Genomic DNA, 13,471 nt, shown 5'->3' on the forward strand with positions numbered 1-13,471 from the left:
GTATATATTTTCCAAAGATACTTTGTCAAATTTAAATTGACTATGCAAGAAGCAAAGAACTACTTTGAAGTTTGATCTGTACATAATTAGTAGTGTTTCATCTTATATAAAATCTGATATTAAAGGAGTATTATTTACATTAAGTATTAGTTACATAATTGATGGAGAGATTAATGCCGGTACGGAGAATCCACTCGCTAAAATTATATATATGATGGTTGAATAAAAAAATTGAACATGTCTTTTAACTGCAATGTCCCTGTCAGTTCAGATTGTCTAATGTTTTATAATGTCCATCTCAGGATTAATTAACAATAAACTTGTGTACTATATATATAGAGGGGTGGGGGTTGGGGAGGGGGGAATGGGGGAGGTTACAAAAATATTGAGTGCAATTAGAAGATATAATGTAGAGCAAGAATTAAAAATTCATCAGTTTTGAATATCAATAATATTTTTAACATATTTAGTGAAATTCACAACACAAGATACATAGTTTAGGACAAAACAAGAGGGATTTTAAAAATGTTATACTTCTGGAGACCGCCGACACTTATTTTTGGCAAAAATGATTATTTTATCTATCATCCAACGTTCAAGTATTTATTTTGAGGTTTCGACTAATTTGATTTGCGCCGCGTCAAACGCGTTAAAGGAGAAATCCCTCACTATCAAAATTTCTTTTTCATTTCAAGGACTCAAACTCAAATTTAATCAAGGGTGAAACTAGAATCCTTTTCACCGCAATCCTTAAAATTTCTTTTTCTTTTCAAGGACTCAAAACTCAAATTTGATCAAGGGTGAAACTAGAATCCTTTCCACCACAACCCTTAATGGTATAAAAGATGGTTCTCTTCATCTCAATACATACCAAAAGTGAAATTATGCGCAAAAAGGCACAATATACTTTCTTTCCTCTTTTTTTTTCTTAAGAAGATGATGGTGTTCAATTAAACTTGTGGAATCTCAATTACTTAAACCATTACTTGCATTCCCTTATTAATATAGATGTCGGATAATTCTTTCCACTAATATTTAATTTTAGATAAACGGAAAGAGATCGCCAGCTTTTTTGGCTCTCAACGCAAGAGTTCAAAGAAAATTATAAGTAATTTATTTTGTATAGGGTGGTGTGTGTGAGAGAAGATTATTGAAACCATGGAGTTTCCTTGGGAGGACAAAAGAACCAGTTCAGTAGCTTTGAAACTTGAAATTTTGATTTACGAAAAAAATCTTATACTATATTTGTATAAATATTTTTTTCCAAAAAAAGAGAATACGTATAGTAGTTGGCACTATTTGAAACAACACAAAGTAGTACTAAATTTCAATTTAGTATAAAAAATACATTTTTTAAAAGAACTATAATTCCAAACTCAAATTCACAAGTCAACTTATGACTATAATAGCGCTATAATTCCAAACCCCGGTCGTGCACCACCATTAAAGGAAAGGAATGGAAAAGATAGGTCATGGTATATGAACTCCTTTTTTTTCGGAATATTTTGTCGAGCACTCTATTTAAGTTACCGTTCACACATTTCGATTATTTTATCGAACAATTTATTTACTATTTTGTCGAGCACACTATTCAAGCTATCGTTTGCACGCATTTCGACTATTTCGTCGAACACCTATTCAAATTACTGTTTGCACACATTTTGACTATTTTGTCGAGCACTCTATTCAAGTTACTGATTACACACATTTCGACTATTTTGTCGAGCATCATATTCAATTTACCATTCGCGCACAACACTCTATTCAAGTTACTGTTTGCACACGTTTCAACTATTTTGTCGAGCACTCTATTCAAGTTATTGTTTGCACACTATTTGCACGCACTATTTTGTCGAGCATTCTATTCATGTTACCGTTTGCACACATTTCGATTTTCGATTATTTTGTCGAGGCACTCTATTCAAGTAACCGTTTGCACACATTTCGACTATTTTTTTCAAGCACTCTATTCAAGTTATAGTTTGCACACATTATTTTGTCGAGCACTCCATTCAAGTCACCATTTGCACACATCTCGATTTTCAATTATTTTGTCGAGCACTCTATTCAAGTAACCGTTTGCACACATTTCGACTATTTTGTCGAACATCTGCAACCTCCCCACCAACCCAAGTATCGAGTAACTCTACTGCCCATAACTTAGATAAGAAGAAATCACCTACATAGCTTAGGTAGATAAGAAGAAATCACTTAAATATTTTGTCTTCGCTGAAATTTAAACCTGAAACCTCATGGTACAACGATTCTTATTTCCTTCTCTCTTATATTTTTAATTTTTTTTACAAGTGATTCTTAGGTCATTTCTCATTTACTTTGTTTCTTATTCTTATTTTAGATTTTCCATGATGATGTGCATGGAGGTTTTGGCTTCGGGGATAGGAATGGAGGAGGAGTCTCACTTTTGGATTTTGCAAGAGCTTTTGGGTTGGTGATAGCCAATTCGAGTTTCCCAAAGAAGGAGGAGCACTTGGTAACCTTCCGTAGTTCGGTGGCTAAGACTCAGATAAACTGTTTACTCCTTAGGAAGGATGATAAAGGTCTGTGCAAAGACTGTAAGGTCATCTCGAGTGACAACCTTACAACCCGACATAAGCTCTTGGTGATGGATTTAGGATCAAGTTGACGAGGAAGACGAGGGTCGTGGACGACCGACCTAGGATCAAATGGGGGAGTTTGACCATGACTAGTGCCCTGGAGATGAGAGAGAAATTGAAGGCTATGGGGGCCTGGGATGGTAGTGGGGATGCGACCAGTATGTGGGATAGGACGGCTAGTTGCATTAGGGTAGTAGCTAGGGAAGTGTTGGGGGTCTCGAAAGGTAGTTGTGGTGGGCATCGAGGGGACTGGTGGTGGAATGGAGAAGTTCAAGGGAAGGTGGAAGCAAAGAAGGTGCCGTATACGAAGTTGATAGGAAGCAAGGATGAGGTGGAGAAGTGGACGAATAGGGAACTTTATACGATGGCGAGGAAAGAGACGAAGTTGGCGGTTTCGACGGCAAAAACGGCAGCTTTTGAACGTCTTTATGCTGAACTAGAGGAAAAAGGTGGGGTTAAGAAATTGTTCAGGCTAGCTAAGGCAAGGGAGAGGAGGGCACGTGATGTGGATCAAGTGAAGTGCATCAAGGACGAGCATGGAAAAGTATTAGTAGAGGAGGCTCTCATTAGACGGAGATGACAGTCATACTTCCACAAACTATTGAATGAAGAAGGGGATAGGGACATTGTGTTGGGAGATTTAGAACATACAGGGAGGCGTCGCGATTTTGGGTATTACAAGAGTATTAAGGTTGAGGAGGTTAAGGGTGTTGTTCGTAGGATGCGCAAGGAAAGAGCGACCGGACCTGACGAGATTCCTGGGGAATTTTGGAAGAGCGCGGGCTTGGCAGGTTTGGAGGGGCTGGCTAGGTTGTTTAATGTCATCTTTAAGATGGCAATGATGCTCGAAGAATGGAGGTCGAGTGTAATGATCCCTCTATACAAGAACAAGGGCGATATCCAGAGTTGCAACAACTATAGAGGTATCAAGCTGCTAAACCATACTATGAAAGTGTGGGAAAGGGTGGTGGAGATGAGGGTGAGGAGAGGCATGTCTATTTCAGGGAACCAGTTCGGATTCATGCCAGGACGCTCAACTATAGAAGCCATCCATCTTGTAAGGAGACTGGTGGAGCAGTATAGGGGGAGGAAAAGGGACTTACACATGGTATTCATCGACCTAGAAAATGCTTACGACAAAGTTTCAAGGGAGATCCTATGGAGATGTTTGGAGGATAAAGGTGTACCTGTGGACATCAAGGACATGTATAAGGGAGCTAAAACCAGGGTAAGGACAGTAGGAGGAGACTCAGAGCACTTTCCAGTTGTGATGGGGTTGCATCAAGGATCAGCTCTTAGTCCGTTTTTATTTGCCTTGGTGATGGATGGATTGACGCGGCAAATTCAAGGTGAGGTGCCATGGTGTATGCTTTTCGCAAATGACATAGTCCTGATTGACGAGATTCGGAGAGGAGTTAACGCTAAGCTGGAGGGTTGGAGACAGACTCTGGAGTCTAAAGGGTTCAAGCTGAGTAGGACCAAGACAGAGTACTTGGAGTGTAAGTTCAGTTAAGCACCTCAGGAGGCTGGTGTGGAAGTGAGGCTTGGTACCCAGGCCATCCAAAACAAAAGTAGTTTCAAGTATCTTGGGTCTATTATACAAGGCAGCGGGGAGATTGACGATGATGTTACACATCGTATTGAGGCAGGGTGGATGAAATGAAGGCTCACTTCCGGAGTGCTATGTGATAAGAAAGTGCCACCACAACTTAAGGGCAAGTTCTACAAAGTGATGGTTAAACCGACTATGTTGTATGGGGCGGAGTGTTGGCCAGTTAAGATCTCTCACGTTCAAAAGATGAAAGTTGCCGAGATGAGAATGTTGAGATGAATGTGTGGGCACACCAGGAGTGACAGGATTAGGAATGAGGCTATCAGGGACAAGGTGGGAGTGACATCGGTGGAAGACAAGATGCGGGAAGCGAGACTGAGATGGTTTGGGCATGTGAAGAGGAGAGACACATATGCTCCAGTGCGGAGGTGTGAGAGGTTGGTCATGGATGGTTTCAGAAGAGGTAGGGGTACGCCGAAAAAGTATTGGAGGGAGGTGATTAGACATGACATGGTGCAGTTACAGCTTACCGAGGACACAACCCTAGATAGGAGGGTATGGAGGAACCAAATTAGGGTAAAAGGCTAGTAGATAGTGTTAGACCCCGTATTTTATACGTCGAATTATTCGCGAAGAAATCGACGCGAGTTAAAGACGGAACCCTTCCCGGACCCAAAATAAGAACCCTTAATCCTAAATTTCGAAATTTGGACTAGGTGTTTATAGATTTTTACTTAGTACAAAATATTAGTGGAAGACTTATTACACATTTTAATATTGGCAAAGCATGCTAGTGGTATACATTTTAATATTGGCAACTCATTATTTTAAGAAGGCATGCTATTACATGTTGGAAGACTCATTACACACACTTAAATATTAATTCATCTAATGCACATGCAATTGTAAAATAGACAATTAAAATTGAGAAGTGGGAAAGTGAGTCTCGGCCATGTAGCCGAACTAGTAGGATATTTCTTGAAATTTTGCTCAAGACCATGTGATTGGCTCAAAGCCATGAGGGGGACATGTGGCCAACACATGTGCATCATATTTAAACTCATTTGTTGACCAAAAATCAGATTTTTTCCTCACTCCATCTTCAACACAACAAACTAGAGAGAGAGAGAGAAAGCACAAGCCATGGCATTCGGCCATGGCTAAAAAAAAAAATAGAAGCTTGAGTTGTTGATCCAAAAATCAGATTTTCAAGTTAATTCAACCCTTTAGAAGTCCCTAACAACGTGAAGGTGATCATTAGATAGCAAGAGCAAGAGTTAAGTTCAAGACTCAAACCCTAGCCAAGTGGAGAAATCAAAGTGCCAAGGTAAGGTTTAACTTCTTTTGCATGTGTTGAGGGTGGTGTAAAATGTGTGCTTGAGGTGTAAATATAAGTTTCATGCATGAAACTATGTGTGTTGATATTGAATCATGGTTGTAACTTGGTAAACATGAATTGCATGCATGAGATTTCGAATGTTGGTGTTGGAATGTTGTTGAACCGTGTGGACTGTTTTAGGACGAATTTTGAGGTGTTGTGAATATGTAAATGCACATTACATGTATGAAATTATGAATGTTGGTGTTGAAACATGGTAATAGCCGAAGGGGCTGTTTTAGAGGTGATTTGGATATGTTGTGCATATGTAAATGTGAATTGCATGTATGAAATTGTGTGTGTGTTGATGTTGAGGCCTTGTGGAAGCCGTAAGGGACTGTTTGGTGTGGGATAATGGACTGATTTTATTTATTAATTGTGGTTGTGGCTATCCTAGATTGCATGGCAAAAGAATGAAAAGAATTGGAATGTTAATGGTGAAGTTGTGTCGATATGAACTTGTTGTTGTTTTGTTGAATTATGGCCGTGTAGTGGACTGTTTTGTGGAAGATAGTGAACTGATTTTACTTGGTATTTTGATGGTTTTTGTCATGAATTTTATGATGGGAATGAAGGTATTTGATGGTTAGAGTTGGAAGTAAAATTGTTTATAGGTTGTTGTAAGGTTATAGTGTCGACAATGTAGCTATTTGCGTACGAATTTGGTGATATATTTATCGTGTGACTGTTGGTCGTATTTTACTGAAATTATATGAAAAAGAGACATGAAATGATGTGTAAGAATCATATGTGGTTTGCTTGGTATGTTCGTAAACGTTTGCAAGAATTCCGGGCATCTTTATGTTGTTGGTTAGGGACTGTTTTGGGGCATGTTGTTAATTAGGGACCGTTTTGGACTTGTTGTGGCTAGGAACTGTTTTGGACATGTTGTCTTCTTTAAATTGGAAAGACTTATGATAGTTAAGAATATATATTGTATTTACGTTGTTTGGGTTGTTGTAAAGTTGTTACACGAAAACGTTAAGGCTACGGATTATTAGGAGCAACTTGAGAATGTAGTAGCCATATGTGAATCGTTATGGAATGTTGTGAATGTGGGCTATTTGGAATGTTATGTGGGCTGTCCGGGTTGGTATTGAACATATGATTATTGATTTTGGAATTGGTTGTATGTAGTTGGGTTGCATATAAAGAAAACATCGTCTAAACATCTAGAAAGGAGTTACTAACGTTAGAATACGTTTTAATCTCCCCGTAGCTTAACCATAATTCTTGACGTCTTAATATAGGTTGAGACTTTGGGCAGCGTATACGTGTTGTGTTACGAATAAATTCTAAAGGTATGTAAAGTTGTCCCTTCCTTCTTTTGGCATGTCTTAGAGATAAGTGACAAATGATATGAGCTTTGGGGTAATTCTATTCATAAGTTTCGAGTGTGATTCAAGATTTTTATTCACTTCTTGATGTTAGAATTCTTAAGGTAATTGAGCTATTGCCTTTCAAGTCTTTTGTACGTTGGATAATAGTCGATATATATCAGCTTCTATTTGTAGTAAATCTATGATGACTCATGTCTTGACTTCACTACATATTCATACTGTACATCATATATGTTGTTATTGTTCCACCCGATCAGCTGGATTATGATATTCTTAAGCCGGAAGCGGCTGCCCGAAGGGGCCATTATTATTATTAAGCCGGAAGCGGCTGCCCGAAGGGGCCATCATTCTTATTAAGCCGGAAGCGGCTGCCCGAAGGGGCCATCATTCTTATTAAGCCGGAAGCGGCTGCCCGAAGGGGCCATCATTATTATGCCGGAAGCGGCTGTCCGAAGGGACTATTGTATTATTGTGTATATTCTATATTTATATTATGTATGCTAGAGTTGTGGACGGGACCATAAGGCACGGTTCAAAATACTGTTCCAGGTTATCCCCGGGTTGTTTTCTAAACTTGTTTATTGTTACGTTTTTCCTTGTTTATGATTCAGTAAGGCTTTACATATTCAGTACATATTCCGTACTGACCCCCTTTCTTCGGGGGCTGCGTTTTCATGCCCGCAGGTTCAGGGACGCGGTTCGACAATCCATCCACCTAGGAGGAGTCACCACTGAGAGTCAGACAGCTCCACTTGCTTCGGAGACTGTTCCTGTCTTGGTATAATTTTGTGTATATATTGCGGGCACGACGGGGCCCTGTCCCGTCGCTTATGCATGGTCATACTCTTCTAGTAGTCTGCGAACAGCGTGGGTGTCATGGTTACTGTTTGGCCTTGTCGGCCATTGTTTTGTTGTACAGAAGTATTGGTAGCCTCGTTGGTTTGCCTTGTCATACGTTACGTATATGTATCAATATGTTTTGGGATGTTTTAAGTTACAAGTCGGCTTGGTTATTCTATTTACAGCTTTCAAACTTAGTAAATAAACCCTATTGAATGCCATGAGTGAGTACAGGTAACATAAGTTGGGTTATCGGGCAGGTTAAGCTCTGTCACTCGTCATGGCCCTAGGTTGGGTCGTGACAGATAGTCTCGTTTATCCTTTCATATTAGCAGTCGCATTATCGCGCTATAATTTCTTGAGCTTTGATTTCTGCTACTATCTGTTATTTCCTGTACTTTGATTATTTTATTTTATCTGTGATAGCTACTGCCCTTTTGCAAAATGCTTCATCATGGCTTAGTCGCTTTCGCTATTATCATTTTGCTTTGAATTTCTTGGCCTTATCTGACCTCTTTTTATGCTTTCTATTGAGCCGAGGGTCTTTCAGAAACAGCCGTCCCATTGGTAGGAGTAAGGTCTGCGTACACTCTACCCTCCCCAGACCCCACGTTGTGGGATTTCACTGGGTTGTTGTTGTTGTATTTTAGCTTTTCCATCTTTACTTCATTTACCGGGTTGTGTAGGTGTACTAATTTTCTAGATCCAACAACATTATAAAAAATAAAAATAAAACATACTTTCTTCGTTCCAATTTAAGTGTTTTAATTTAATTGGGCACGGAGTATAAGAAACAAAGGGAGATTTTTTAATCTCGTGGTCTTATATTAAGGCTGTGTGTAGTTCTTTAAATTTTGTGGCGTCAAACTTGACACGTAGAGTGTTGGAATTGGAAGACTTGATAAATGTAGAACTACACACATTTTTTTGAGACAAATAAAAAAAAATAAAAAAAATAAGACACTTAAATTAGAACGAAGAGAGCATACAACACCTTATTTTGTCTTTATAAGCTGACAAACATCACATGCTTAAGTTATGTTAACCTGCATTATACGTTCAATGTTGTATATCCTCCTGACTGCTTCACAATCCATTTAATTTGCAACATTTAATCTGTTACATGTGTTTCTCGTCGTCTCCTTTCTAGACTTCTATTACTAGTAATAAAGAGAGTCATCCGATATTGATCTACAAAAAAATCTTATACTGTGTTTGTGTAAAAAAAAAAAATTCTAAACGATAATACTTACCGTAGCTGACACTATTTGAAAAAATACAAAATATATTAATATAGTATAAAATTTAAATTTAAAAGCGCTATGATTCCCAAACTCAAACTCAATTACAAGTCAAATTATGACCATGAAAAACTACCGTTGCATTAAATCCTATCGTGCACCGCGATTAAAAGGAAATTATGGAAAAATAGGGTCATACTTGAACTTTTCATCTGTAAAATTGACATGGTATAGCAACTCCATTTTTCTTTTATAAATTAGTTTCCCTTAAGCGAACTGTCAAGCACTCTACTCAAGTTATCGTTTGCACACATTTCAACTATTTTCTCGCTCATTTACTACCTTCCACCTATACAAATATCGAGTAATTCTACCAACTATAGCTTAGGTTGATAAGAAGAAATCACCTATTAGTAATATTTTTTGCCTGCTGAAATTGGAACCCGATTAGACCTCATGGTACAATATTCCAGAATCAACAGCATTATTAAAAAAAAAAAAAAAAAAAAAAAAAAACACACATAGCACATGGTTGCAGGATCTCTGGTTATCTACCTTATTTTGTCTTCATAAGCAGACAAACATCACCAACAAATATAATGCTAACTTGCATTATACAAACAATACAAAGAACAGTTATTCCCTCTCCCACATCAATCGCATACATAAAAGGAAAACTAATATATCACATTTGTCAAGGCATCATTGACAGGACATTCCAACATCAAATATATTGCTTCATTCTTAAGGAAAACTAATTTATTAAGAAATCAAACTGCTCTTGAATGCTTGCACCTCCATCCAACATCATATCAAAAATAAAAAAATAAAAAAACTGTAACTAGAACATTAAGAGTACTTTGAATTAATCATGAAGCATGTTTCTCAGAAAGAAAACATTCACAAAATAACAAATATGGATTTGCATAAAGCAGCAAACTTTTGACAAACTTAGAATAAATAAACAGTAACTAATTCTACTAGATCTAATAGTTCAGGGAGATCTAACACACAAAAGCAGAACCTAACATTCACCACTAGATGCAGGAAAAAAGAAGAGCCCGACTCATTTTTACATCATTTTCATCAATTCGAGACGAGAGAGAAACATATGGGATAACAAAGAAAACAGCAGCCAGCAACACAGTTCATAGCATGCAGTCTGTTCTTGCGGGCAATCTTCTGAAGAAATTCAGCGGAGCAGATGGTAGCTTGTGACGGAACCTTGGATGTCTTAACACATAAAATCCAGTCAAGAGCGCCACAACTTGGAAGGGCGTCACATAGAGCAGAATGGCAGCAATCAAGCAGAAAATAACAAAAAGTGCGGTAGCTCTAGGGTCCCTCCAGCTCAGCAAAGATTGGAGCCTCTCCCCTTGAGTAGCCAAGTCACCAACCACAGTCTGTATCCTTCCAGCGATACTTCTCAAACGGTCATACCTCATCCGAACAAATTCAGGAGGACGTGAAGTGGGAAAAGTATCAAACTCCTCGTCTAATTCATCAGGCTGAGCATTCTCAGCACAAGAAAGACGAGTATCCATGTGGGGAGGATTTCTAGGCCTCCATCTGTAGTACCAAACGCCAATTAAGAAGAGATAAAGGAAAATGGTAGGCAGAATCAGCTCCGGATACAGAACTAGTATCAAGAACAAGATATGGATCAAAACAGTCGTAATGGGGTTTTTCCAATTGCAAATTTGATCAAACCATCTCCCGATAGCAATTAATCCACCTAAAACACCCATAATCCTAAAAAAGTTAGCTTTGCTTCTCCTCATACTCCACATGTGAGAACCAACATCTAACATATACTCCACTATCTCTTTCCTCAAAGGTGGCTCAGCACGACTCAGCCTCATAGACACAATCTGAGTGGCCTGATGCCTCAAGTTGTCCAGCTGAGTAACGGTTAAAGGAAAAATATAGTGCATTTTGGGTAACAGTGGCTGAGAGTACATATGCATCATGTTCATTAATGATGAGCAAGTAAACCTTACAGCCAAGTGAATTTCGCCCATCTTCTTTACGCCAGTAGGATGCAAGACCAATAGCGGATAAGAATGCGTGTAGACACGATCTGTTTCGAGAGTTGAGAGACGGATCCTGACCTTTCCAATCCTCGAGTCCGGAGCCCCTCCAGGTTTATCTCCTCCATGCAGATGACAATTATCAAATACCCCAATAGTTATGACAGTACATGGATCAAATACTTCCCAAGTGTATTGCTCGTTCCACTTGGGAGCAAAGCTATCTACAATTGTCCTTGTTCGAATCCACTTCTGCCCATACTTAGCGACACAATAGGCAGCGACACAATAGGCATCTGTCGTTGCCCGTCCATCTTTTGTTTTGGGCGAAAGGCCCGTAGCACTCAGAATACCCAATTCTAGGACACCAATGCTGGACTTCCACAATTGTTTTGCGGTCGGCCTAAGATCACTACTGTAGTGGGTTGACTCATCCAGAACATGGTAGCCTCCTTCCAAATAAAGCCTCAAGTGAATCTTGCTTGCAAATTTGAATTCCTTCTTCTTGTCTCCCTCAACCATAATATGTTTTTCAAGATTATACCACTTACTGTTAATAGGTCTGTAGTCCAACCTCTTATCAATGTACTGCAAAGGAATAGCACATCTCCCAAGTACTTCATTTGGTGCACCTCTATCTTCCACATTCAAAATCAATGGTTCCTCAAATGGCTCTGCTGCTACAAACATCAGATCCTCATTCCACATGGGATTAATAGTCTTGCTCATCGAAACTCTGGTTTTCAATACCTGATTTCCAAGGATAGCCTTCACGTAAACTTCTGGAAACCTACTTCTGTCACCGGGAATCAAGTCCTGAGCCTCAATCACATTAACTCTAAGGTACCACAGCTTTGGCGAGAGGTACACCTTAGACCTTATATTCGCGAGAGCATCAGCACCAACAACAGTGGCCGCATCTGAATGCCAAGATTCAGGAAACGCTTCATCAGCCTGAGTACCCATCCAAACAGCCAACATCAACTCTCCTCTAACTTTATTACTGTGTCTGTCCTCCAACCTATACCACTGTGGAGCAAGAGGACTATCCGGTGGGACCCTTTTAGGAATCTCATTCAAATCAAACGTAACACGACCAACAAAGTCATCCTTCAAAAAATCCTTATCTTTCACATACACCTCAAGTGTAGAAGCCTGAATCCGTTCCTTTGAAAAAGCAAACACCCGATTCCATTCAGGATTCGATTTCTTCTCTAAATGAGGAGTCGTACCCCTATAGTTTCCAAGCCTAACCTCAACATAAGGATCAAGACTACCCGTTAGATCCTTTCCCGGTAAATCTTTCGCTTTCACCACCCGAACATAAAGATACTGCATTTGCTCAACCAAGTCATAGGTGCTATTACGTTTATCGCCCGTAACCTTCCTTCCACCAAGGTGGGGTCTGGTCTCTTTGAGAGAAAAGTCTTCTTGTGGTGGTCTCTGCATTTTCAAAACCCTTCTACTTCTCCACTACAGTTAAAACAAATCTCCTAGATAATATTTTCAACCACTCAAAACTACGCTACTACTCTAGAAACTTCATATACAACACAGTCTAAGTGTGTTTAACCCTAATTAACTTAAGGTTTAAAAAAGAACCTCATGAAAACTGCCAAAAATCATTCACAGCCTCAGATCTGATTCACTTGGATGCTCCACCCTACAAAACATCAAAATAAAAAACAAGAACACTAAGCTGACAAAGCCATATAAATCAAAGCAAAAACAACAACAGCAAAAAAAAAAAAATGTTTATTAGCAAAATGCTTCAACAAACTTAAACAAAAAACCCTTCTCCCTTACCCTAAAAAAAAGAGAGGAAAAAAAAAACTAAAACTTCAACAAACACCAAGATTGTAACACCAAGCAAACATTAAACAAAAACAAAAAAAAAAAAAAAAAAAAACACCCAGTGTAATTCCACAACCAAGCATTAAACACAACAAAAGAAAATGGTTTTTCAAGAAGACTTTTATTTATTTAATGCACCAACTTTTTTCTACATAAAAGAAAAATATTCAGAAAGAGAAATGAATATACCTAGAAGGTTCACGGAAGCTGACGGTAAAGATGGGATTTTTGAGGAGAAAAAGCAAAAGGGGTTCTGTTGTGGTATCAAAGTGATATGGAGAATGGTATATAGTGATGTCTATAGATAGAGAGGAAAAAAGGGTGAAATTGAAATAGACGACAACAACAACAACAAGGCAAAAAGAAATAGAGAGCGAAAAAGGAAAAAGAGTAAAGTTAGAGAGAGAAAAAAGAACGGAAAAAGACAGAGCAGTGGGGTTGAGTTGGTGGTTAGTTGCTCTGTTTTTCTTGTGTCCTTCGATGGGGGTGGGGCTGGTGGGTTGGATGGGAAGGCGGAGTCAAAATTCGAAGCTCGTGGGTTCGGATTCTAATTATTTAAAGTTACTAATTCTTAATTAATAATTTATATATATTAGATAAAAAAATTAATATAAATATATG

The 13,471-nt window shown here is 38.7% G+C and overlaps 1 protein-coding gene across 1 annotated transcript; it reads right to left on the minus strand.

Moving 5' to 3' along the window:
- Window positions 1-9,808: 9,808 nt before the first annotated feature.
- On the minus strand, window positions 9,809-13,281 carry LOC132607388 (FT-interacting protein 3-like). Its single transcript, XM_060321331.1, has 2 exons — window positions 13,040-13,281; window positions 9,809-12,659 (listed from the first exon to the last, which is right to left on the minus strand). The coding sequence occupies exon 2, from the start codon at window positions 12,443-12,445 to the stop codon at window positions 10,115-10,117; it is 2,331 nt and encodes a 776-aa protein (XP_060177314.1). The 5' UTR covers window positions 12,446-12,659; window positions 13,040-13,281; the 3' UTR covers window positions 9,809-10,114.
- Window positions 13,282-13,471: the final 190 nt, after the last annotated feature.

This window comes from Lycium barbarum, chromosome 8 (genome assembly GCF_019175385.1).
Source record: "Lycium barbarum isolate Lr01 chromosome 8, ASM1917538v2, whole genome shotgun sequence".
In the NCBI taxonomy this organism is placed as follows: domain Eukaryota; kingdom Viridiplantae; phylum Streptophyta; class Magnoliopsida; order Solanales; family Solanaceae; genus Lycium; species Lycium barbarum.